The sequence below is a fragment of the Mus pahari genome, chromosome 9, assembly GCF_900095145.1.
Source record: "Mus pahari chromosome 9, PAHARI_EIJ_v1.1, whole genome shotgun sequence".
Taxonomy (NCBI): Eukaryota; Metazoa; Chordata; class Mammalia; order Rodentia; family Muridae; genus Mus; species Mus pahari.
In genome coordinates this window covers 60,176,668-60,203,860 of record NC_034598.1, presented here as the reverse complement: position 1 = coordinate 60,203,860, position 27,193 = coordinate 60,176,668, and the positions used below count along the sequence as shown (strand labels likewise).

Here is a 27,193-nt window from a genome sequence, read left to right as displayed (position 1 = left end):
TCTGGAGTGTGTATGTGTGTACAGCTCCTTCCCTTATCATCATGGTTGGCTCATCTGCATAATTTACCCACTTTTAATAGATATTATATTTCATTATCTTGGACAACTCTCTCCAGAGTAGAAGCACTTATACAGCAAAAAGTTCTTATGACTCAATGTCTTTAATACAAGTTACTCTTTGCAACATGTCTTTGTTCAACATTCAACATGAATGTTATTTGTATCAGATCAAGACAAGGAACTAACTTGTTTATTGTCTTTATTGTTGTTCAAAAAATATTACCTCAGCTCATGGTTATTTCTGAGTCTGATTATTTTGTTGCCCTTTGGGAAAGTATTCAAAAGATGGTCTTGACCTGGGGCAGTCAACACACAGAATAGCATCTTACAGGTGAACTTGCCCTAGCAAAGAGCTAATAACAGTCTCTGGGTGAAAATGTTTTAGATTGAACACAGGGTGCCCCCTCTACTCTTGAATTGTGTTCTCAGAAGAATTTCACTGGAATGTGAGAACAATGTAGTAGCAATGGCACAATAAAATGTTAAAAATAGCTTTAACATATTGTTCCATTGTGTAAGAACTTTTCCTTGCCACCATCAAAAAACATCTTCCTCCTTCACGGACTGGGAAATGGCTTTCATAGAATATTAGAAGATGTTATAGACACCCAAACACCTAAAGGTCTACTACTTTTAGCATAACTTCAAATGTCTATCCCAACAAAGAGTTTAGTAATAGAAAAATGATCTTATTTTGAGAGCCTTGTATATTTATAACAAGGATTTTCTTTCTTCCCATCTATTTAATAAACTTCCAGTGCCCGAATAAGAAATCATCACAATAGCTGGTTTTAATCCCAGAACTCGGAAAGTGGAGGGAAGGGAGAGGAGGAGAGACGGAGACAGTGAGAAAGAGAGAGGGAGAGCATGAGACAGGGAGAGCAGTACTCCAGTTTGATTCATAGTATGTATGTGGCTAAAGCCATAGACCAGAGTCACCCAGGGAATATGTTACAAATGCAGAACCTAAGATCCACGTTAAATCCAGTGAATCACAGTTTCTAGAGGGAGCCTAAGACAAGAAGGCTTTCACGGTAGCTCAAACACCAATTATCTTTATAAACTGCTGATTTAAAATTCACAAAACATAGAAGCTGAATGTTTAGGCTAAAATTTCTGTAGCTTTTAAATCATACCAGTTAAACATACAAACATACAGACACAAAATAAGGAGATATTAGATTTAAATATTTATTTGACAAAAAAAAAAAAAGAGGGAGATGGCCTAAATGGATAATACATATGCTTGGCCTGAGGTATTTTTTAAAATACACGAGGATGATTAAAGACAATTGCAGAAATCTGAGGTTTTATTCTCCACATAAAAGCCAAAAGCTGTACGCAATGGTAACATCTTCAGTGGTATTTGCAGAACCTGTCTCCAAAAAGTTTTGATCATTTATTCAACTATTCAACCTTGGGAGAGTCCGTTTTTATCCACTGATTGTGCGCACTGACTAATTTATTTTTCAAGTTCTCATGATAAAAACTCACCAACAATTTTTTTAGTACAGAGAACGTAATTGCATGCGAGGTGTTCGGAAGCTTGATTTGGGTTGTAACCCATCCTTACTTTGTAACAAGGTCTGAGAACTAAAATTGCTTCCGGTGGCCCTTAACTTAGAGAGTCAACACTGGCCAAAGCAGAAAGTGACAGAGGTGCTGGCTGCCACCAACTCTGCATCCTGACAGACACCTGCTGAAGGAAACACTTAGACTCTAAACTCAGAACTCAGACCTGAGAAATAAAGACTGTTCTCAAGACAGCTGTGAAGAAGTCGCAGGTCGAGCCATGGTCAAATCTGTTATGAGAAAGCACCCGGAGCTTAGCTCTTGTCTGTGTGCAGCGTGTACAACCCTGGCACAAGGCAGTTACAGTAGCAAATGATATGAAAAGAAAATAAATACATAACTCAAAGTTGTATCCAGAAAGCTTTCAAAGGGTAGATTTAGTAGCCTTGTAAGGAAAGTTGCAGACAGTATATATACATAGATGACCACTTACACTTGAATTTCAGGTAAAATTTAAGTGACTGAAATTTTGTAAGAGACATTATGGTATACAATATATATTGTTATACATTATACATAACTATATGTAATATTATATGTCTAATAAACCTATCTGTGTTCAAAGACCTCTGCACAGTCCTTTGCATCTCAAGGCAAGAATACTTAATTACCATGGCTACTTTATTAACTTTTGTGAGAATATCTATTTATATCTTGTTAAGTCATACATGGATCTCTTCTGCCGAGAACATTTTTTTGTTCCTCAGCCCCTGTCACTCACACGCATTGCTATGTGAAATGTACTAGTCAGGTAAAATTAGGATGGGAAGAAATAGAGCTCAAAAGAGAGACAAATGAGGCTGACTAGAAAGTAGAAGTCAATTCCTTCTTTAAGAAGGGCTACTTGGCACATAGTAGTTGCCTAATAAATAGTTGTCCAATTTAAATGAACAAGTAAAGAAGTAATAAAAAATAAACCGTTGTTCAGTGTCTTAAAGCCCACAGTCCTCAGTTACAGATAACTGATTCGACGGGATTTTCTGGGTTTTATATCCCTGGCAACTCAACATCTCCAAAGCCAGTGAAATACCCAAGCATGCCCTGTTGGCAATCCTTTGCAGAATTTTCCAATCCTTTGTTTTGTGTAGGGTTGCCCTAAAAAGTATTGTTACACCATGACTTAAAGGCCAGCATTGGCATCACCTGGAGCCTGTCACAGACATAAGAAGAACACCGTTTTTGGTCATGGCAAGGTGACCCAATGTTTTTATGTTTGTTTGGAAAATTTAGCCCACCATCTCATGTATCCTAAACCAGTAGCCATTCTTTCAAAAGATTTGTAACTTAGTAAATATAACAGCCTTGCTGGGCAGTGTACGCCTTTAGTCCCTGCACTTGAGAGGCAGAGGCAGGCAGATTTCTGAGTTTGAGGCCAGCCTGATCTACAGAGGGAGTTCCAGGACAGCCAGGGCTACACAAAGAAACCCTGTCTAAATAAATAAATAAATAAATAAATAAATAAATAAATAAATAAATAAATAAACAAAGAAAGGAAAGGAAGAAAGGAAGGAGAAAAACAAGAAAGAGAGAAAGAAGAAAAGCCAAAAAGAAAGAAGGAGAGAGGGAGAGAGAGACAGAGAGAGAGAGAGAAGAAAATTCAACATTACTGAAGTCTCACAGAACTAAAACATTTCCCACCAGTTGCCACTGTTATGGTTTAGACAAGAACAAGGCACTCTGATGTGCTATTTGACAGTCAGCGGTAATAAGGAATATACTGAATATCTCAAAGAGCTAGAGAAACGATCCTAAATATTTATCCCATAGAATTTGAAAAGATGTTGGAGGAGGTAAATGCTAATCTGATTTAATCATCATACAATGTATGCAGGAATCTAAACATCAATAATACCCCATTAATATCTAATTTTGTGTTTTATATATTAGTTAAATTTAAAGCACAAGTGTCCCTATCATAAATGTTTACATTATGGTTAAAGAGATAAATGCTATCAACAGCACAGGAGCCACAGTTCTTCAGGTGCACCTAGGCAAGTTGCTAACACTGATTCTCAAAGTGCCATTTTCTTTATCACCTCTTCTGAGAAGCTGATAAAAGCTGTGACCGTCCACCCACAGCACTGCTGCAGCGTCAGTGCCACAAGCCCAGGAGTCTGGGGAGATCTTTGGAGACCCATGGTTCACTCCTGAGACCAATTCAGTGACCTAGATATCCACAGAATGAACTTGAACCCTGTCTTCTATGCGGTACTGGCCTTTTCTTATAGAAGCGTTCATAACCCTCCCCCTGCCATATAAAACTGGCAGATGGATGAAGGACCGGTAAGCTGGACAGGGCAAATAGATATTGTCATTCGCTGAGGGGATCTTGGCTTTTTTATAGCACTAAATCTACCCACATGCTCCTTGTTGAAGGGCCTTCACTCAGTACATAACAACTGTTTTTATGTGATACTGGGAATGTGGCTGTTAGTAAAATTCTTGCCTAGCCTGCATCATGCCCTGGGCTTGAGCCCTAACACAGTATACACCAGGCATGGTGGTCCACATATCAACACTTAGGAAGTAGAGGCAGGATGACCAGGAGTTCAATGTCCTCTGGCTACCTAGCAGGTTCTAGATCAGTCTGCGCCTTATGATGGCCTATTTTAAAACAAGATCATTTTATGTGAAGAATTCACATAAAATTCAGAAAACGTGATAATGATTTTTTCCCCCACTGTCCTCTCTTCTCAGCTGGCCTGGGTACAGAAGTCTCGGTGCGGATTGCTAGAAACTCAGCTGTTCCCCAGATTCCCACTACTTCTAACACTGTCCCATATAGCCCAGACCACATTATCAATACCACAGAGACGTCCCTCGGGAGCACTATAGAGACCCTCGGGAGCACTACAGAGATCCTCGGGAGCACTACAGAGATCCTCGGGAGCACTGCAGAGACCCTTGGGAGCATCGCAGAGACCTACAGTCAGAGCAGCAGCAAGAGAGGGCTCCCCCATCTGAACACGGCTGGAACTACAGACACATCCTGGAGTCCGTCGACGACTCCACCTTTCTCCAGCACCACCGCAGAGGTAAAAGGAGAGGGGGCAGTATTTTGTGAGCGAGTAGTTGCAGAAAGCCCTTCCGGTGAAAAGGCTTGCTTTGTTCAAAGTTCCCTTGAGCGTTTAGAAGTCAGTCACTTTGTGTCTCACCTGCAAATTATACATAAACGTCTTGGGCATAATGAGGAAACTGAAATCTCTGCCTCTTGATGAGATGGAGACAATTGGGCTTGCTATGCCAAACCTGTACTCTTGTAGATTGGCATTTTGGGAACTGAAGTCAGAGTTCATGGTCTTCAATGTAGTCTGAAAGAGCTAAATAGAAGCTGAGACCTGAACTTTGCATTTCCAAACTATTTATGCTCTATGATGAGGCGAGAATCACAAAGTGGTGACAGATCCAGAATCACTGTGATCGATTGGGATGATAAAAATAAGCAGAAGGCGTGGCACCCCTCCATCAACATCCCTAGATCACCTACTTATGATCTTGGTGGTCCATAAGGTGACAGACGTGGTAAGCGAATGTATCAGTAGCTCATGGGTGCTCTACCCAAACAATCTCTCTGCTGTGAGTGTCCGTTTCTTTGGCTTTGCTTTCTTCTGTAGGGGAGGTTTGAGCCACAAAATAGGCAATGATGGTGTAATGAGAATAGCATGTGCCATGGAGAACATGGGCATGTCTTGATGGTAGAACCCTCGAGTGATTGCATGGGTGAAGTGTGAGTTAATCCATAGCACAAACAAACAAAAGGAAAAGTCTACATTTGCCTCGGGAGTGTTTAGCTCTGTCTTAAGAGGCAACCTAAAGACAGGCAGTGGCGGTGTGTGCCTTTAATCCCAGCACTTGGGAGGCAGAGGCAGACGGATCTCTGAGTTCGAGATCCAGGTCTACAGAGGCCACCCTGGTCTACAGAGTGAGTCCCGGGACAACCAGGACTACACAGAGAAACCTTGTCTTGAAAAATAAAAGAGGCAACCCAAATTTAAAGAATGTAAAAACCCAGTATCAATCAAATGACATCCACCCAGTTAGACCCCTCATTGTTTTTGCATTGCATTAAACCTAATATTGCATGTGGTCCCCAGCTATTGAGGACACCTATCATTATTGATCATAAGACAAATACAGTGAGGACATTGAAAAACTCCTGGGAGTTTATTTATTTATTTATTTATTTATGGTTTCCATTTTCTGTTACCATAAATCTTCCCTCTGACATAGTTCATTCCTTGCCTAGTTAGGAAAGCCCAATGCTTTTTAATTTTATTTATTTATTTATTTATTTGGGGGAACCTCTTTACATCACTTTCAAGCACAGGCCTCAACCTCTATCCATTAATATAAATATCTATTCCAAGAACACAAACTCTAAACCTGGCTTTTGAAGGTCAGCTGTACCCCTCCCATTTCTCCATCCCATCCAGGCTTAAGATGGAGAAATGGGAGTGCAGTCAAAGCCCCTTGCTCCTGCCTTGGCTTCTGACCACCTGTTGGCTCAGAGATTGTGGTTCCAGAGCAACTGCTGGCTTTGGAAAGTGGAAAAGGAGGACAGGCAATGAGGTAGCCATGACTTTAGGAGCTTCCCATGATCACCTCATGATCAGGGCTCTCCCTAATTCTCCTGTTCCTCCACCATTTCATCCACTAGTCTGAACGAGGTATTTACCGCTTGCTTTTGAAAATGAATGTTCACACCCTTATTTTGGCTGCCCGTGCCTCTCAACAGAAGCCACACTGTACCATTAACTTAGCAGAGCACTCATTCACATTTGAACTTAATTATATATAACAGTACAGGGTGGGGGAATATATCAACCAAGAGACATTGAATAGACTACTACGGAAACCTGTCTGTCTGGGTTCTAAAAGGTGGTCTTATGGCGGGGGCTATCATTTTTGCATAGGTCTGATAGTATAAAGCATAGAAATAAGTTCAAGAGTTGGCCTGGCTCTGCAAAAGTAGATTCAGAGCAACCAGCAGCAAAGCCTTGTTGCAGATGCACCACTGTGGGTAGATCTACCTATATGACAGAGCTCACAGGCTCAGCCTCCATCAGTGGAGTGGACTGGTTTACACCCTTGGATCACAGCAGACAGGATGGATTGGTGGCAATGGTTGTAGTTTGGTTTGATTTGATTTGATTTGATTTGATTTGGGTTGGTTTGAGTTGGGTTGGGTTGGGTTGGGTTGGGTTGGGTTGGGTTGGTTTGAGTTGGGTTGGGTTGGGTTGAGTTGGGTTGGGTTGGTTTGAGTTGGGTTGGGTTGGGTTGGGTTGGTTTGAGTTGAGTTGGTTTGAGTTGGGTTGGGTTGGGTTGGGTTGGGTTGGGTTGGGTTGGGTTGGGTCGGGTTTGTTTGGTTTTTTGAATCTCATTTCCCACTCCAGTGTTTGTGTGAATTCCTAGATGAAGTGTCCAACATGGCCAGTAGCTCATCTTCTGGCTCTCGTGAATTTGGGGCAAAATATTGACTATGCCCTGGGAAGTCAGGGTAGAAAAGCCATGAATTCTCCAAAGATAGCTTCTCACGGGCAGCTTTCAGCAGTCTGCACTCTAATGTGGCCAGCCTTCTGACCATGCTTGACTTAAAGGAGAATTACTTTACACACATTCATCTTAAACAACTGGAATTTGATACTTTGAAAAGTAACACAGCCACTTAGAATTCAAAGCCCATTCCCTTTGAGAGAGTAACTTTGGCAAAGAGCATGAGAAGAATATGAACTGTTTGAGTTCAGCTCAATGGTTTGAAATTCTATTTAAATCTCTCTCAGATTTTTTTTTTTCTATATTACATGGCATCTGGTTTGTGAAGATTTTGGATTGAGATTTTTAACTGAGCTGTAGGTGGAAGGTGTCTTTGAGTGAAGGTGGGTTTTTGTGACTGTATGTATTTGACAAAAACACCTAAACAAAATGCTTAAAGCTGTGGGGAAAAGGAAGGCAAGGTTTGGGGTGGACTAGAGTAGAACAAAATAGAATGTAGGTAAGAGTAACAATGTGGAATGGGGTAGAGTGAACTGGAGTGGACTGGTCTGGAGTGGACTGGACTGGGATGGACTTCTCTGGAGTGGACTGGACTGGAGTGTGCTGGTCTGGAGTAAAGTGGTCAGGAGTGGACTGGTCAGGAGTGGATTGGTCTGGAGTGGACTGGTCTGAAGTGAACTGGTCTGGAGTGGACCGGACTGGAGTTAACTGGACTGGAGTAGACTGCAGTATGTTTGATTGGGCAGGTGATTCGTGCTGGCCTCAATGTTGCAACTGCATTGAGCATTTGGGGGTGGGAGGGTCACAGGGCTAGAGGATCTACACTCAGCTCATTTGCATGACTAGCCTCCAACATTGGCTCTAAGCCGGCCATCTAGGCTCACCTCATGACCCTGCATCCTCCAGTAAACAATACCAGCTTCCCTTTCATGATGGGAAGTTAGTCCAGCTTCATAAAAGGCCAAAGGTAAAGGCTGGGGGATTCTAGAGCTACGGGCTCCAGAGTCACACAATGCCACATTTGGGGGTTAAAGCAGGCTAGGAACCAACCCAGAGTCGAGGACTAGGGGGAAAGACTCTGCTTCTTGATGAAAACCTCAGCAAAATCACAAAAGCAAGATGCATGTTGTTGGGATGAATCCCTCCATGTCCGTTAAACAAGATACCAAATTGAATCATCATCAACACCACAGATGTCATCACCTGCTCTGTTTTGCAAATGTCTAGCTGAGATATGCAAAGGCTAAAATCCAAGGACTTGCTCAAATGATTAAGGAGAAAAATAAAAAGAATGTACACACTCAGGCATGTGCACACGTGCGCACACAAACATACATACACACACACACACACACACACAGAGTCACCACACTCTCTAACATATTGCACCTGTTCATCAAGGCAAAAGCCAAGGAGGACACATTAGAACTGCAGCTCTCAGTAATCATTCAAAATAACCCTCCGCTCACTTCGAGGACGCAGTGTTTCTTCTCTTTACCTTCCCCACTTTTCTCATACTCTCCCTTGCTGATGTGATGGGTTTGACTGCAGAAGGTTGTGTACTTGGACCATGACTTGGCCTCATAGCTCTGTGGTTCATCCCCACCCCCTTCTCTTCTCCAACCTCCAACTCTGGACATTAAGGGAATTAACAGGTCACGACGAAAAAATAAAGAACTAGGTCTTCAGTGTCAAAGAAGCTTACTTAAAGTCCCCATTGTTTGTACTCAAATCACGATCCCTTCTTCGAAATGGAGATTATTATGGGTATTCATCTGCCTCACGAGGCTATGATAATAAAAATCTGATTAAAGAAATCGCTTTGGTACCCTAGCCATATGTGGATGAACATTCAATAGCGTAGGCTTCTTTGAGTCCTTGTTTTATCATTCCTGCCCTGGGCAGAGGAACCCAGATGAACTAGCATATTCTGTGAAAATACTCTGGAGGGGGTAAAGTGCTGACCGTGCATAAAAACAAGGTTACTGGCTGGTTCTGATACCACTATCTATAAATCTGCCTAGAGGTTCACAGCCTGCTTCCTCTCCCACCCCACCCTCGTTCTGGCCCGGGGAGGAGCTGCATTTCCTCAGTTCGTGAATAGCCATTGTGGTGCTGGGCTAAGCTTTCACAGTTCTGCATTTCCTCCCATTTGGCCTTCAAAGAGATCACAGCCTGGTGTGAGTCTCCAAATAAGTGAGGAGGAAAGGGTAGAAAAGGTGCCATCAGCCCATGTGGTGAAGGTTGCAAACCTCCTTTACTGGGTCACTTAAGATGCAGGGAGATGCCTGTAGTGTAGGCTGACTAAAGATAGAAGGTATCCCTACTGCCTGGAGCAGCGATTCTCAACCTTCCCGATGCTATGACCCATTAATCCAGTTCTTCATGTTGTGTTGACCACCAATCAGAAAATTATTTCATTGATATTTCATGATTGTGATTGTGCTACTGTTATGGATCACAATGTAAATATCTGTGTTTTCTTAGGGGACTCCTTTGAAAAGGACGCTTTGTTTGTTTGTTTGTTTTATATATATATATATATATATATATATATTATTGGTTTTTCGAGACAGGGTTTCTCTGTATAGCCCTGGCTGACCTGGAACTCACTTTGTAGACCAGGCTGGCCTCGAACTCAGAAATCTGTCTGCCTCTGCCTCCCAAGTGCTGGGATTAAAGGCGTGCGCCACCACGCCCGGCTGTTTGTTTGTTTTTTACCCACAGGTTGAGACCCACTGTCCTAGAGGACAATGCAAACTATCTTCAGAGGACCCGTATGACACTTAGATTGTCTGTTATGAATAGAATCAAATATCACAGACCATGAGACTGATGAGGTTATTTTTAATGTCCATTTGTATTATTTTTGAGTATTTGTGTGTAGGGGGAGGCGAGGTATGTTCACGAGAGGGCAGGTTCTCTCAGAGACCAGAGGCATCTGATACCCCTGGAGGTGGAATTAGGAGCAGTTAGGAGTCACTCGACCTGGGAACCAAACTCCTGTCCTCTGGAAACCCAGAACTCGCTCTGAACAGCAGAGCTGTCTTCCCAGCCCCCGAGGTGAGGTTTAAAAAGCAGGAAGTAATATTGTTGTGTTATTAGTGTGTGTTTCTAAGTCACTACCTTGTAGTCAGTGACATCCAATCTGAAATCCAACACGCAGTTTCTTGACTATTCAGTTAAAGTGGGTGACCATCTGCTCACAGCACAACTGAGTTTAAATTCACCTGGCCCCTCCGGCCTAAGTACTTCAAGGATCCCTTTATTTTCCTTCCGTTTTTATTTTAGTGGAATGCAATTGTATTGCCTTCCATTTTTTTCACAGAGAAGCTGAGCTGGTAGTTTGTCACAATATAAAACACACACATAATACAAACACAAACACGCTCACAGACACACAGACACACACATATACAGAAACATAGACTCAGACACAGAAGCACACACAGAGACACACACAAAGACATACACAGAAACACAGACACACACTCATAGACACACACTGCACACAAACACACAAAGAGAAACATTCATAGACACACAGACACACAGACACTACATACACAAGCACACACAGGGACACACAAAAACACAGAACTCACATATAGACACAAACATACAGAGACACACACAGAAATACAGACACACACAGAGAAACACAGACACATACTCATAGACTCACACACACACACACAGAAACACAGACACATACTCATGGACACACAGATACACACACATACAATCAGAGATACACAGAAACACTCATAGATGCACAGACACATACACACTACATATACAAACACACACAGAGACATACACACACACAGAAACAGAGATACACACTCATAGACATACACAGAAACACAGACACACATTCATTGACACAGATACACACACATACAAGATGCAGCCATGGAATAGGCCATATGTGTTGAGATGGCCGGCTGACACGGCATCTCTCTCTGGCACACTGTTGTCTTTGGGCAGAGGAGATGTACTGGAAGCAAGTGCCGATGCAGGAGAACGGCAAAGGAAAAGGAAACTAAAATCAACAGAGAAGCCAAACTGTGCCAGATATTCAGAAAGTCTATGCCCCTCAGCCCTGGCTGCTCTGTGCCTGAATCTCCTGCATGACTTTTAAAGCTGCAGTGGTAAGATCCCACTTCAGATCTCCTAAACCAGATTCACCTAAAGTGTAAACTCGGCCCATAGAGTAAGAGAATCCCAGCGATTTTAATCTGAAGCTGGGTTTGTGATCAGGAGATCATTGAATAATCAGCATGTTCGAGAAAGCACAGTTGGGGCTGTAGAACCTGAATTCAGTAGCAAGGAAGTCAACTGTTGGGGGCGGGGGAGGCAGATGTTACAGAAAAACAGCTGGAATCATTCAAACAAGAGGCAGCAAAGTCCATCTCACAAAACTCAAGGGTATTCCAAGCTTAAGATAACGTAGAAACTTGGCAATTCAGTGCAACTTGGGGTCCTCTACTACAAAGAACAGAGAAACCACTGAAAGTATCGTGCCTGGGGTCACTGATGAAACTGAAATGTGGACTGTGGGTTTAAGTTTTGCATTCATTTTCAAGTTCCTTAACTTAGTGAGTTTATTAAGACTGCAAACCTAATTCAGGATGCCCACAGCCTAGCCTGAGAGAGTTCCTGTAAATGTATTGTATTTGCAGAGAGGGGGAGAAGACAGAGACAGTGAGAAGAGTTGGTAGGTCCAAGGAGAGGTTGTGGAAACCATGTGTGGTAAGTCTTACAGGTCACCTGTTAATGTGCGACTCTTTCAAAAAACAATTATTTTTAAAATAGAAAGAAATCAGCAAAGATTGTATGCTGATTCCCAGGAAGCCACTGAGCTACAACTAGGCCAGTAGCTCAGCTATACCAAGATGCATCCTCTTCAGGAACTGTGGTGACAGCGCGTGGGGTTTGGAGAGGCTGGGTGGAAGAAGGGGGGGTGGGGGAGATTAGCATCCACAATAGGAAGAAATGAGATGAATCTGCAAAAAAAAAAAAAAAAGGAAAGAAAAAAAAAAAGGCAGTAAAGCCAAAAGTCAGAACTGGCTGCTGAGCCGTGTGCTACATATGAAGATAAGATAAAGGACACCCTGGGAAGGACTAAGTACTAAGTACTCTTAAGTGTCTACAGTTTACCCCAGCTATCCTTGCAGCTTCGGATTCCAAGGCACAGAATGACAGCTGGGAAACCCCCTCACTGTAAAATCTGGTGAGAAGTCCTGTAAGGAGCGAGACCGTGAATTCCAGGAGCTATGACTAAAGTCACCATCTGTTTCCATGTCTCCTGCACTTGAAGGGAACACAGAACCGTCAGCAGGTCTAGAGGAGAACCTCCCACTGCAGAACCCTCTGCTTAGGAGCCAGGGCTCTCTTGTTTTAGATCCCTCATAGATCTGAGTAGAGGAGCAAACTGTTGTACACCCTTGCTAGATGTCTGCTGTCTGGACTGTATGCCTGTGGACTTGGAAATTTGCTCTTCTCTCTAAGAGATTGGGGACGTGGGGTGGTGTGACTGACGATGGAAGAAAGCAGAGCTATGGGCAGAATTCAGCAAATGACTACCTTGCTGAGGGTTCTGATCTCCGTGGTACAGGCAGCCATTTCAGGTGTGTCTCCTGGTTGTTGATAAGCAGCCGCTCTTAAAGGGACTTGGGGGTCTACCCCAACAGACAATAGCTTCTTACATGTGCATTTCTACTAAGACAGGGGGCTAGGTACTAGAGTCTTGAATGCGGAGAGTTCTAACTTGGCAATGGGATGAATGAGGATGTTATTTTCTGGGAGATTTACACGAAATTCTTTGCCCAGCCCTTGTTTAGTGGGAGAATGTAAAGGTTCATTCTGTCAATATATGAGAGATCTGGTCACCAGGGCCTAGGGATGTGGAGGAGGTAATGAAGAACAGGCCTCCTTCCTTCAAGGGCTCTATAATCTGGCTGATAGTTTTCACGTTACATTTGTGGAAATCGTGATAATAAGGTCCTTTGATCTTCTGCTTTGATCACTGTCAGCCCAGCGCTCAGAGGTCTGGGAGATGCCTGTGTCCGCCTCGCCCAAGAGGGAAGGGTGGGGTAAGGAAGCTATGTTAAATTAGAGATAACCAAGAACAGTCAGAATGTAGGAAGATCATGGTTCTATCTTTTGATTTTTTTTTTCTTTTTTGAGTCAAAGTCAAGATTTTTTTTTTTGAAGACTTTTTGTAAACAAGGAAAAGATTTGATTTTTCTCAGTATTGCCTTCCTATTTTGACTTTTAAAGCAAGGCTAAGATCTCGTTGTAAAAGGCAAAAGTCACCTTATAAGCTCACGTTATAAGCCTCTTCTTTTTAATGTCCAAAGAATTCAGAGGTTGAAATGCACGATGTGACCTGTAGAATATTTAAAGTGTCTTTGGTTTCCGATCCTAAGTATCTAAAGAAGGTAAAGGCTTTGTTTGCTTGTTGTTGGTTTAGGTTTTCTTTTTACCAATTGTTTTACATTTATTTCCTTAATATGAATGAGTGTTTTGCTTGCATGTGACTATGTGTACCACATGGGTGCCTGGTACCCACAGAGACCTGAAGAGGATATCAGATCTCCTGGAATTAGCGTTATCAATGGCCATGAATCACCATATGGGTTCTAGGAATAGAACCACCAAGTCTTCTCTGAGAGCAGTGGGTACTTTGCATTAACGAGCTTTCTCTCCAATCCCATTTTACTCTTCTTGAGAAGCCAATCTTATGCCATGTTTTCTTTATCTACTGTCAAGATGTGGGAGAATAGATATTGTGCATATCACAGTCTGGCTTATAAAGCCATACTACCTAGGAGCCATGAGCACACTGACTGCCCTATGGGACGTCTTGCTGCCCTGCCTTGACCTGTGTGTGAATAGATTTGTCTCTTGGGTTGGGTGGTGGCAGCTATGGTGTTGGTGAAGATTCAGATATGGTGTTGGAGATGTTCCTGGAGCTTGAAAAAGCACTTCCCTGCGATGCCCTGAGAGTTCTTGGTGCTTGTACATCATATGTCTGTCTACCTGTGGCTACAGTGCAAGGATGAAAGCTACACAAATCCATGTCCTTCCAGAGGGGGGTGGAGAGAGAGAGAGAGAGAGAGAGAGAGAGAGAGAGAGAGAGGCAAAAAAAGAAAAGGATAAGAAATTGGTGTGGAAAATAAATACTAAGAAACCTTAAGGATATATCTAAGAATACAGGTGGAGCTCACTGATGGCAATTCTCCCACCCCCAGCCCCCACCCGGCTTCCAGAAAAGCGAGGCATGGCCAGAGTCTGGCTGGATGTTAGATGTCTCCACTGCTGAACAGCTTCTCTAGGATACAAGATAACGGCAGAGTGAATTCGCTGTCATTTGAAGGTTCTCAGAAAGATATTCTCTTCCGTGGACTCTACTATTCTTTAGTATCACTGAGCTCTCGGTCTCATGAGTTGTCTGAATGTTCCTCATAGAATGTTATTTTACTGTTAGCAATCTTAGGTCCTAACACGCCCGGCCCTTTGCTGGGAATTGCACTGTGCATACAGTTCATGCCTCCTCTTTCAATCCTTAAAACTGCCCTCCAAATGTTCTTGTTATTTCCTGGAAACTCGAGATCTAGGAAGTTTATCTAGAAAGATTTCTTTAAGTACTCCAAACTTTATCTCTAAATACAAAGCAGGATGGTCATGAGGTTTTTTAAAAATATGACCGCTCATCAAAATTACGATTTTCTTTCCTTCGAGGGCTTCTCTTTTAAAATGCATGCACTGACTGCAGGTTGAACTGTGGTAAAAGCGAACACAATTTTAATTAGCTTTTACCGAGATTTTCAACTGAGTCAATACAAAGGAAAATGAGAAAGGGATTTGATATCTTGTGACTGGTTTTAGTTGACACATCTGCCTGGTAGCTATGCCTTCTTTTAAGAATTCCTGTGGTGCCGTTGGTAGAGTATTCAGCGTAAATGAGGCCCTGGTTTATATCCTAAGTACCACATTCACTTGATGTGGTTGTACATGCATGTAATGCTAGATTCAGAAGGTACAGGCAGGAGGATCCAGAGTTCAAAGCCATCCTCAGCTACAAATAAAGATATTGCATGAGATTTGAATTAAAAAGTTTTTTTTTTCACATAGTTATGGTTACTTGCATAAGACCAGCACAAGATAAAGGCAATCAAAAGCCCAGCATGGGTCAGGGAAGGGCTCACAAGGCCCACATCTAGCTGAAGGTCTATTGGCTATTGATGGTCGTTGGTAGAAGAGAGTCATTTTTCTCTGGGGAATGGCTCCTCCTGTAGATGTCCACCACCATGGACACATAGGCAACACAAATTGGATTCAGTGGTCAGCTTAACAACAACAACAAAAAAAAGATAGAAAGCTTGAAGTTAGGAAGGAATGTGTTAGGATCTAGGGAGAGATGGAAGGCAGTGTACATGCTCACACACACACACTCACACACACACACACGCACACACACATACACACACACATGAATATACATGCACACACACACATGCACAATTCTAGCAAACCTGGTGAGCAGGTCTATAAACTCATCCACTCTACTCAGAAGCCAGGGCACAGGAGTGTAAATTCAAAGCCTTCCTCCTGAGCTATGGAGCAAGTTTGAGGCTATCAGGGCAACTTGGCAAGCCTCTGATGGAGAGAGAGAGAGAGAGAGAGAGAGAGAGAGAGAGAGAGAGAGAGAGAGAGAAGTAAATACAGGTTTAGAATATTAATGGGAGGCAGAACACTTGTCATGAATGTGTGAGGTCCTGGGCTTGATACTTAATACTAGAAACAAATTCTTCCTAGGAGAAATGATACCAGACTGGTCTTGATCCTGTACGTAACATTGATGCTACAGTAGGCTGTGTCTCTAAGACTTCTTTTCTTTAGCACCCACACTTGAATCTGCATGTGATGTTATAAAAATCAAGACATGCCTGATACTTATTATAAAGGTAACCAATTTATAAATTCTAAAATTGTTCAAGACCCTCTAAGTAGTCTCTGCCACCTCTCAGAAACAGAGAGGTCGGTGACATCTAAGAGAAATTAAGAAGGGCGTGCTAACAGTAACTCGCCTAACAATGAAATTTTGGTTGAAGGTTTATTAGGGGACAATCCAAACTGCCGTTGGAGTTTGACTGGCTCTTCCTCACCAAATAGCACGGAGGATTTGTTGAAACAAATAGTTTCCTCCACTCACTGCATTACATTTCTTAGGGCTGTGGTAGGGCCTTATAATTCAGATTCCTAACAAGTTCTCAGAGAAGCCCTGATCACTGTCCTACAGGAGCACACCCTCATCTTCTTCCTCTCCATCCTTCTCCTTATCTCCTATCCCTTCCTTTCCCTCCTGGTCACCACACCCTTCCTCCCCCCCCCTCCTCTTTCCTTCAGTTTTTGCTCTCACTTTCATTTCATTCTACTTTTTCCATCTTTCCTTCAAAATCAACCTCTTCCTGTTTTATTCTCTCTCCCACTCCCCTGCTTTGTGTGTCTATATCTCTGTCTCTCTGTTTCGCTTGGTCCCTCTCTGACTCTGTGTGTGTGTGTCTGTCTGTGTTTCTCTCTCTCTCTGACTCTCTCTCTCTCTCTCTCTCTCTCTCTCTCTCTCTCTCTCTCTCTCTCTCTCCCCTCAGAAAATATTTACTGAGATGCTACTGTATTCTGAACCCTGTGCAGAAGGAGAAAACAGTGCTCTATCCTAAGAGAATTTCTTTCAAAGGACCAAAGAGGCAGACAGTACTCAAATGCATAAATAATTAAACATTGACACACATTGCTGCTCTGAATTAAACAAGTAAGTTGTGAGGTAAAAAGTATAAAGTACGCTTTTTCCTTCTGACGTCTGACATTGGAGGAGGAGTCCTCAAATATAGACCAGAGCCTGGGCCAGGTCCTGTGTGAGGACCGTGACCTTTTAGTCATTCAATGAGAGGCTTGGATTTGTTTTCCTGGTCCACTTGGCTTCCTCTACACTGAGCTCTCTGGCTCACACCCTGGCCAATCTGGTCTACCAAAGTTCACCTCCTTCCTATTGAGACATCAATGGATGCTATGTGCACCACCCAGCAGGCACATTCTTATGGTAGTATAAACCCTGGTGGTGGCATGCTTAGAAAAAGACACTGGTTATGGAAGACAAAATATAATGGTAGAGTTCTGAGGAGTGTGCCTGCCACCGGGTGCTGGACTGAGTGTGCCTACTGTGGGTGCTGGACTGAGTGTGCCTACTGTGGGTGCTGGGCTGAGTGTGCCTACTGTGGGTGCTGGGCTGAGTGTGCCTACTGTGGGTGCTGGGCTGAGTGTGCCTACTGTGGGNGTGCCTACTGTGGGTGCTGGGCTGAGTGTGCCTACTGTGGGTGCTGGGCTGAGTGTGCCTACTGTGGGTGCTGGGCTGAGTGTGCCTACTGTGGGGTGCTGGGCACACACTCATAGTGCCATTGTTTTGTGAGACCTAGTGAGCAGAAGAGGAAAAGCAATGTGTTCCAGATGGAATGGAAACAGTGAGCATCACTTGCTGGGTCTGAGTTTCCTTGGGGAGTGGCCTCACTCACCCTGAGATAAGGAAAGATGTGAGAACCAGACCAAAATTACATGTAGGTGCAAATAACGCACAACTAACCCCACTGTGAGGTGACTGACATTTTAGGGGTGCAGAAATACAACCCAACTCTACCCCAGGCATTATCAGCCACTGACAAAAGCTTGTGTAGGGGAGGGAGCACTGGACCACAGATGAGCCCATTGGGCTTCAAGTCTAGAGGAACATCCTTTTATCCGCAGCTCCTGGTTCACAGCTCCTATAGTCCTTGTAATTTCTTCCAACACCAAAATAATTAAAATATATTTTGCAAAGACATTTGACTTAGGTCCCTCAAACAGTTTCAAATGAATAAAGAGAGGGGAATCACTGTTTTCAACCAGACCAAGCTTTTATGAACACTGATTTTTAGAGGCACAGCTGGCAAACATTTAATGAGGGTGAGGAGCCTGGGGAAATCAAGGAATGGCTTGGAAAGGCCTCATGGAGGGGGAAAGAGCTGAAGGTTGAGTTCATTGCCATAGGTCAATGATTCAACCTGCCCTCCTTCGTGTAATCTTTATAAAAAGGCAAGCATCTGAGGTTGAGGGTTTCCAGGAAGGTAAGGACTGAGAAGATGACATCTCCCAACCCCACGGGGATGGAGGACCCTGTTCTCAGGAGCACATCTTATACGCCTCTTATAGACTTGTTCACTTGCATCTTTAAATGACTCTTTGCAATAAGCCCATAAGTATGAAGAATATATGAAGGCATCAAGTGACCATTCCCAAATAGTGGTTCTTGATTCCTGGCAACTGGTGTAAGACTCTGTGTCTATGTTCACAATGTAGCAAGATCTATGCCTTAGCTGCGAGTTTGTAAGTAAGTAACGGCTGTGTTAACTCAAATAGGATTGTTACCAGGAATCTTTATCACAGTTTTTTAAGAGACAACTATTCAGTGACCGATGTCTAGTCAGAAGCAGCCACACCCTTCCTGTGGAGTCTGGGAAAGGTTTCCTGATGACTCGGAGAAAATGATTTCCGCTGTAATAGCTCAGAATGGTCTGCATTCCTGGAATGCAGTGACTTCTAAAGTAAACGTAGGGCCATATGATGGACTCAAAGGCAGTTGAGGAATTCCAAACAAAGAGTGGGAATAAGAAGCAAGTCAACATATTTACACTTTATATTTATACAGTTTTATAACTAGGGCAAGTGTCCTGTGCTTCCTGGATCCTGTAGCCATATTTGAGAATTAATACTGTAGCTGTGCTTCCATTTCTTTTTTTAAGAATGTTACTTTACGTGTGTGAGTGCTTTGTGTGCAGTTATATGATGTGCACCACACGCAGGTCTGGTGCCTTTGAGGTCAGAAGAACATCCAGTCCCCTGAAACTGGACTTAAGGATGGCTGTGAGTCACCATGTGGGTGTGGGGAACTGAACCCAGGTCTTCTACAAAAGCAGTAAGTGCTCTGAACTGCTGAGCCCCTATAAGCCCTAGTAGATTAAGCTGGTCCTACTGTCTCATTCTCTATTAATTTTTGTGGGATATTTAGAACCCTCAAAGTATTGGAAGCTCTGTTGTCAGCCTTAAGATGTTAAAGATAGATAACATTTGAAATGTCAAAAAAGAAAACATCCAATAAAAAAGAAAAGAAAAAAAAAAGAATGTTAAAGATAGAATACCAATAAAGTCTGCAATTATATACCTTTGGAAAAGAAATGTTTATAACTACTGGCCCTTTCTGTCGTGTACTGATATGATTTTTCAACTATATTGAGGGCATTAAAAATGATTTAAACTCAGTTATTCTAAATATACATGTTCATCTTTGATAGCACAAAAATGAAAATGGATTTAAAGACACAAGTTCTTACTTCCTGACTGCTGTTCCTAGGCTCACTCTTAGCAGGGTCCTGTTAATTTGGGAACATCTAAGCACTGATTCAGGAGATGTTAATGTCACACTCATGCAAGAGTGAATATTTAGTATATTTCAGTGGGAAGACTGCAAATCAGAAAATCAACCAGAAAAATGTAAAGTCCCAGAGAAAATGACAAGGAAGAGCATAAACATCAGGAATTAGTAAATGGGTCCTCTGCAGGGAGTGAATTTTAAAAAGAGCCAAAATAAAATAACAGAATAAAATGGTTTGGATGCACCTGCCGCTGAACAAGCTAACCCTTGTTGGAATAAGGTTTGCAAAGTTGCTTCCCCTCTCGCAATGTTACAATAGCTCTCTCCATGGAGCCTTTAGAATATTGTTCTTCTTCAACTGAAGTAGATTTGTTTTCCAAATACAGAGAGGTAAGAAAGGGGGAATCTTGAAGAAGAGTAAGCTGAGAAGAACTTCTCAAGGCAGCTGGTGCTTGTAATGAACCACCCTGCTAGAAGCATACCGCTAATGGAGGAGAGACAGAACTATGAGTAAGGAGGTGGGAAGGAGTGCAGGGCTGAAGATGCAGAGAATGGAAATGATGTGAGTGAGGCAAGCAACCTGGGTGAAGAAAGGCAATTCTGCACTAACCCCGAAGCATGCAGGTGCTTGATGTTCCGGTGGGTGCTCGCTGACTTGCAAGGGAGATTCACACCTGGGTGTAGCTGATTCTAAAAACCCCGGGTGTCTGAATGGGGTAAAACACCATTTTTTTTTTCATTAGGAAATAGTCACAAGTGTGTTTTCTAAAAGAACAGAAGTAATTCTCACTTGTTTCAAGTTTTCTACGTTCTCTCAAAGTAGGTCTTAGACATAAATAGCCAAGAACATGTTTATCTACTCTGTAATATATGTGAGGGGGAATATATGTCTTATTCCTCCCAGTGATTTGAGATGTAGTATAATGTTCCATGCAAGATAGTTATTGACAACCACCCTGATTACACCATTTAAAACTTTTGAGTGCTAATAAATGTCAGACCAAGAGCAGGATCACACCTCTTGCATGTTTCAAGCTCAGGGATATAGCATTTATAGAAGGCAAAGCCCACAAAGATACATCAAAGTTAGAAGAGAATCAGAGTACCTCAAAATGTTCCTTCCTGCTAGAGCATAGAGTTCATTTTAGTTACAACTTACCAACTATTTTTGCTCAATACATCTGGACCAAAGTCGAAGCATGGAAATCTCAACTGTGTTGCCGAGGCAGACATGACAATTGTGGGGATAGGGCAGGGAAGGACGGGGGAGGGGAGGGCCGTGTAGAGAGCTAAGAACTATCTTAAGCAAACAGTAAATGGAATCCGAACACGACTGCCTTGTCTTAGTTACTTCAGTAGGGTCATGATTTTGGTTAAGCACCCCAAAACCTTACAACTATGAAAGTGGCTGCGAAGTTTCGCTGTTATTACCTACATACCATTAAGCACTTTTGCTTTTCGGATGGAGTTATTCCTAGGACCCACTTCTAGACACATTTCTACAGGGTATGGGACAGTTTCTAATGCACTTGCAGTTAGTGTGGAAAACACCGCGGCTGCTTTGGAAGCCGTAGGAAGAAGCTGAGGTCCTGGAGTGTTTCCCAGTGAACTGAGCTGATAATGGCCTTCTTCTCTCAGGTGGGGCACGGCATGCCCTTCTCCTGGATGGTCAGCGGTGGAATTGCTTGCAGGGGCTAGAGCGCATGGGTGACGGATATTTTGTTGTAGCTTCACAGTATTTGCCTGAGATTTAGGGAACATACAGACCTGTGCTAGAGAAACTGACAAGTGGCTGGAGAGATGGAGCTCCTGTTGATGGGCGGGCTCTTGGCGGGTCTTTTCTCTCTGGCTGATGTCAAGAGGATACACACAGTGACAAATGAGTGTTTTGAGGTGAGAAGGACTAAAGCCCTCTAATAAAAGGCTTCAGGAAAGAGTGTGGGCGACCCAGGGAAATGTGCTCGGGTCAAGTTTAAGCCTGGGAAAAAAGAGGTCCTGGAGAAAGATAGGAAGGAAGATAGAGAGGGGGGCTCTGGGTGTGCAGAAGGGAGGGGGGCTGAAAAACGAGAGGGCTCAAGCACTATTTAATGGTTTGACGACAGGGTTGAGGACCACTGAGAAGGAAAAAGTGAGAGTGAAGGAGGAGGAGAAAGGAAGACCCCGCGGCCCTGGAAGGGACCCTTGGCTGGGGTCTGGGGTGGCCGCAGAGGGGGCGGGAGGGGTGACAGCTTGGCTGGCCTCAGGCCCCCTTGGCAGCCTCAGGCGTTGGCTCCTCAGGGCTCCCTCCCTCTCCGGAGCATTGTTCCTTTGCCGGGAGACAAGGAAATTGCCTTTTGATTGCGGAAGTCCAGGACGGGGCTTTGGGGGCGAGGCAGCGCGGGTCAGAATGGCAGCGTGGGAAGGGCTGCGCGCCGCGGGTCCCCGCCGCCTGTCGTGTCCGCAGCCCGCCCGGGGCGGCAGCAGAAGCAGCGGCGGCCACGGCCCTTGAGCATCTCCAGCCCCGAGGGTAGCGCGCTGCGCCCGCCCGCAGGGCGCGCTGAGCGCGCAACAAGTGGTACCCAGAGGTGCCCTGGCTGGCCTCCCAGCGAGATGCTGAGGCATGGAGCCCTACCGGCCTTGTGGATCACTCTGAGCGTCCTGCAGGTAAGCCGGCAGAGCAAGGTCTGGGGATGATGCTCCACCCCCGCCAAGAACTGAATCTTGCTGGTCTCCTGGGCTGAGCTGCTAGGAGGAAAGGGACAGAAATCTCTTGCTCCTTTCCTATCTGGGAGAGCCATCCATCGTTCTCCTGAAACCCTACCATTCACCAAACTGACAGCTCTCCCTGCTGTTAAGAAAGCAACCTCTGTCTGCAACTGTTCCCGGGGGGGGGGGGGGAAGTGGGACAACTAGGGTGAAAGTCGCCTGCCAACCCCTTCTCCCGTGGGCCCTTTACTGGGCTGGAGGATGAGAGGCCAGCTGAGGCTGGACCTCAGGGGTGAGGACAGGTGACTTGGGTAGCTTGCTTGCGACATCTCTAGGCAGTGCCAGCTGTGGACTTAATCTGTGCTCTCTGATTCTTTTACAGACTGGAGTGGCAGAGCAAGTGAAATGTAACTTCACACTGTTGGAGTCCAGGGTCTCTACCTTGTCAGCATCTATCCAGTGGAGGACTTTCGGGTCACCCTGTAACTTTAGCCTCATCTACAGCAGTGATACCTCGGGGCCCATGTGGTGCCATCCCATTCGGATAGACAACTTTACCTACGGATGTAACCCCAAGGATTTACAAGCAGGGACCATCTATAACTTCAGGATTGTTTCTCTGGATGGAGAAGAGAGCACTCTGGTCTTACAGACAGGTAAAGCGCTCACAGGTGTAATGGACAGCCAAACTGCTCTACGCCGAGCCTTGACTTTTCCTACCGAAGCTTTCCTTTGACCTGTAGGCACTTAAAAAGGATATATGTACCTATTTATATATTTTATGTATTATATCATATATATATATATTTAAAGAGAGAGGGATAACCTGTGATGATATTGGACCATGACTTCTAGTTGGCTGAGGTCTGATCAGTGTAGCTTGCTTGTCTCTTAAAGACTCCCGCACCTAGAAAGGGGGGAAAAGGGGATTCAGGGGAAGAGGGGAGGGGCAGCAGAGGGAATTTTTTAAATTGATGTAGTTTGAGCTTCCGTTGCATTAAATTGTCAAACGTAAAATCATTTTAAGTAACTGTTTTGAGAATAAATAAGTTGTGATGATTAAGGATATGCCTGGTTATATGTATAAGGCGTGAACCAGGACATAAAATAATAAGAATAATACTATTCATAGGGAAAGTTGGAAAAGTCCCTTGGAATGAGGATGCAAAAATCGATTTTGTATTTCTTGAATTACAAAACAGTAGAGAACATTCTTTGGTTGCTCTGAACTTCAGGTCTGTGATTTCCCAGCTACTCCTTCAGTATGTGGCTACTCATTCCATGTGTGGATGCTAAGAATCTGTGCCTCTCCACACACATGTCCCATTTTCTTTTTTCTTTTTCTTTTTTGTCTTTTTTTTTTTTTTTCNTTTTTTCCGAGACAGGGTTTCTCTGTGTAGCCCTGGCTGTCCTGGAACTCACTCTGTAGACCAGGCTGGCCTTGAACTCAGAAATCCGCCTGCCTCTGTTTCCCAAGTGCTGGGATTAAACGCGTGCGCCACCACCACTTTTCTAACCTGTGAAATGAGAGACTGGACTATGCTTCAGGCCCTACTTTCCATCTATGGGAACTATCACAAGCATTTCTTTCACTGGAGCCTCAGTCCATGAGGATACTAAGTAGCAAATTCTCCAATTATTTAGTCTTTACCAACTCCTTTCCTTCAACTAGAGTTCAAACCGCAGAGAAACATTCTGAAAGCTGCACTGAGAAAGGGGTAATCTTTATGATCCTTTCCCATTTCCACCAGAACAAAGGTGATTTCTCTGACCATAGCTCTTTGAAGACCACCAGTCGGAAGGGCAGTGCAAGCAGGGCTGGGAACTTTCAGTGAGTCCTTGAAATGAAAGCCACAATGCCCACTTACACCATCTGACTTACTGCAGATGAAACACAGAGGTGATTTCTGAGGACTAAAGGAACCTGCATTTGCAAAGATAAGCTGCATGTTAAGAATGTGCTTGTGTGTATATGGAGCCAGAAAGAGGAAAATCAGCGACAAAATTAGATGGTTTCCCGGGAGTTGAAACAGCTGGATTTTCAGTCATTACTTTCTGGGTTTGGGGAAATTAAAGATGGTTCCATGAGTTCCTATGACTGTAAGATGTTGAACCTTTGACTTCCAGATAAGCTAGTTATACTGGGAAGGGTCTCACCAACAGTGTATATTTAGTGGAGCAGAGAAATGGTTTTTGAAGTAGCTGCCTTTTCAGAAGCTTCCGGGAAAACCTTATGCCTTAAGGAGCTTGGAGACAGTTGTTTAACCCAAGAATTTGGTTTCTGGGGAAAAGATCCTAAGCAAAGTTTCACTATAGATGTTAGCATCATAAAACAAACCTTGCATTGTTACGCAGGGAGATGCTTCAAGTCCAGAGGCTGTTGGTGAGGCATAAGAAATATCCATGTTATATTGACTGTTGTGCATGCAAGGGACAGAATCCAGGGTCAGCTTCATACTAGGCAAGCACTGTATAACTGATCAACCTCCCAGGCTCATTATTTTTCTTAAGGAGGTAGTTTTCACCATACATTTCCTGAGCTTCAGGATGAAAATTACAGATGGTGTTTTCATAATGGTCACTTTCCCATGCTCGTTTGTACAATGGTGCGATCTTTCTCCAAATTCTTCATGTCTTTAAGATAAAGATTTCATTTAAATATAAAATTTCGAATTAAGATTTTGAAATATTGTTTTGGGGATGATTTTCAGTGGTTGTTTATTTATATGTAGTACTTTCTAGGTCTTAAAGACATGTAAGTTTTTTTATTTTGTTAAGAAAAAAAAGAATCATTCCTCTATAGTGACTGCTAAGCTATAGCGATGAGATCCATAAATCATATTTTATTATTACTAAAGCAATGCCAACTGGCACACTATCAACCCAGACAAAGCTTCAAACAAACAGAAGGCTTCATTCAAAGCCTAGGTTCTCTCTTTGCTGCCGTTTACGAGTCTCATCGCTCAGGTATGAATCACAACAAAAGCAAAACTTACTCATGAACAGACATCGGGCCCTTGCTTACATGGTTGGGTATAATTTTTTGGTGATGGATTTTACTGACAGTCCAAAGTGTTTGATTATTTTGTCTTGTGTAGATCTGGACTTACAAATTTAAAAAAAAAATCAAATAAGTAGTATCTTAGCAGCAGTAAACATTCCATCCCAGATTCCAAATCAGACTCGAAGAATGTGGATTCAAATTTAGGTTAGCAAGTATTCACTGTGCAGGATCGCAAAGGGAACATGGCGGGAGAGAGACTGGCGGGTTTTATAAAGTCATAGTACAAAACAATGGCCCCTGAACTTGTAGCCTTAAACAGGCATTCGAGGTTATACTGACAATGGCACATAGCCTTACACATCATTCCTGAATAAGGACTTTGTCCTGCCCCGTGAGTACCAGGCTGTCATAACCACAGAGAAGATAGTGGGCTATTCTCAAATGTATCTGCTCATTAACTAGCAATACAAAAAGAATGCTGTGAATGTCAAGTTGTGTAGTCCTGAATTTACCAGGAAAAAAAAACACAATAACCATAAGTGAATAAATGGGCAGGCTTCAAAGACTGTATTCGTGAAGATTCTGGTTCATTTCACCAGCATTAAGAAGCAAAATTCACTGAGCACATCTTTAATCCCAGCATTTGGGGGATCAGAGGCAGTTGAATCTCTTGTGAGTTTGAGCCTAAGCCTGGTCTACATATCAAGTTCCAGATCAGCCAGAGCTACATAGGGAGACACCCATGTGTGTGTTTGTGTGTGTGTGTGTGTGTGTAAGAGGGGCTACATCTTCAAGTTTCAGGTTTACAGAAATGTTATGACAACAGATAGCACACAGATATCTCAGATTTCCCTATTATGGCTGTTTGTGGCAGTGAATGAGCCAGTGTTATCATGAGTAGCTCACCCATAATGGGGTTTCACGCTCTTTGTCTTTACCCACCTCCCTTCTCTGGTCCTGTATCCTAATTGGAGTCCTACAGGACATTCCTTGTTGCTGATAATCCAGACAGCTTTGAGTATTTAATACCTTTCTCCCTCTCCCTCCCTTATCCCCCTTTTCCCTCCCCCCCTTCCAGTCCCCTCTTCCCCGCCCCCCTTCCCCTCCTACCTCCCTTCCTCTACTGCCCTCCTGGTTTTGCTCTATAGCCCAAGGCTGATAGATCTTGCTCTATAGCCCAAGGCTGATGCTTTTCTTAGGTTTAGCCTGGGGCTCCAGGTTTGGGGTTTTCTGGAGAAAGACCTTGTACAGAGGTCCAAGTTCGTAGCAGGTCACACCGAGGCTCTTCCTGTGAACAGACTTGTCACTTTTGGTGTTGAACTGTTGGCTGAGGCGGTGATCGGGTTTGAATACATGAGGCGGTGATTGGGTTTGAATACATCATCACGTCTCTGTGAGTCCAGGGAACTTGAGGTAGAAAATTTACCTGGGGAGGGAATATTCACAGTCGTTGTTCATCTTGTTAATCTCAGCTACTTATTAATCTTTCTAGAAAAAAAAAAGTCTGAAAATCCCCACCCTCAAGTGATCTTAATTATCTTAGCTTGGTGAATTTCTTAGTCTGTGTGAAAAACATTTAGGCACTTCAATTTTCAAACTACTGCAGCAGCTTCTATTTGCATTCCAAAATGTTATTTATTGTACTGGATTGACTAAGGCTGCCACACCAAAACTTGAGTGATCTAAAAAAAAAAATTGATTTTTTTTTTCTTCACTCTTTGAGGCTAGGATTCCAAGGTCAAAATGTCTATGGGTTTTCTGACCTCCTAGGTTTCTTTCTTAGTGTGACAGATCTGTCCATCCATGCATGACTGTGTCTCTCTTCTCTTCTCTTCTCTTCTCTTCTCTTCTCTTCTCTTCTCTTCTCTTCTCTTCTCTTCTCTTCCCTTCCCTTCCCTTCCCTTCCCTTC

At 43.4% G+C, this 27,193-nt stretch overlaps 1 protein-coding gene across 3 annotated transcripts in view; it reads left to right on the top strand.

Annotated features, from left to right (window-relative positions):
* Window positions 1-27,193, top strand: part of Ptprb (protein tyrosine phosphatase receptor type B) — a 108,378-nt gene that overhangs the window by 5,360 nt on the left and 75,825 nt on the right. For 2 of the 3 annotated variants that reach the window (XM_029542218.1, XM_029542217.1), the window contains exons 3-4: window positions 4,330-4,667; window positions 22,662-22,935. In XM_029542218.1, the coding sequence (XP_029398078.1) occupies window positions 4,330-4,667; window positions 22,662-22,935 (612 nt within the window). Of the gene's footprint in view, window positions 1-4,329; window positions 4,668-21,936; window positions 22,238-22,661; window positions 22,936-27,193 lie in introns of those variants that run through there. The other variant, XM_021204663.2, reaches the window with a different exon arrangement.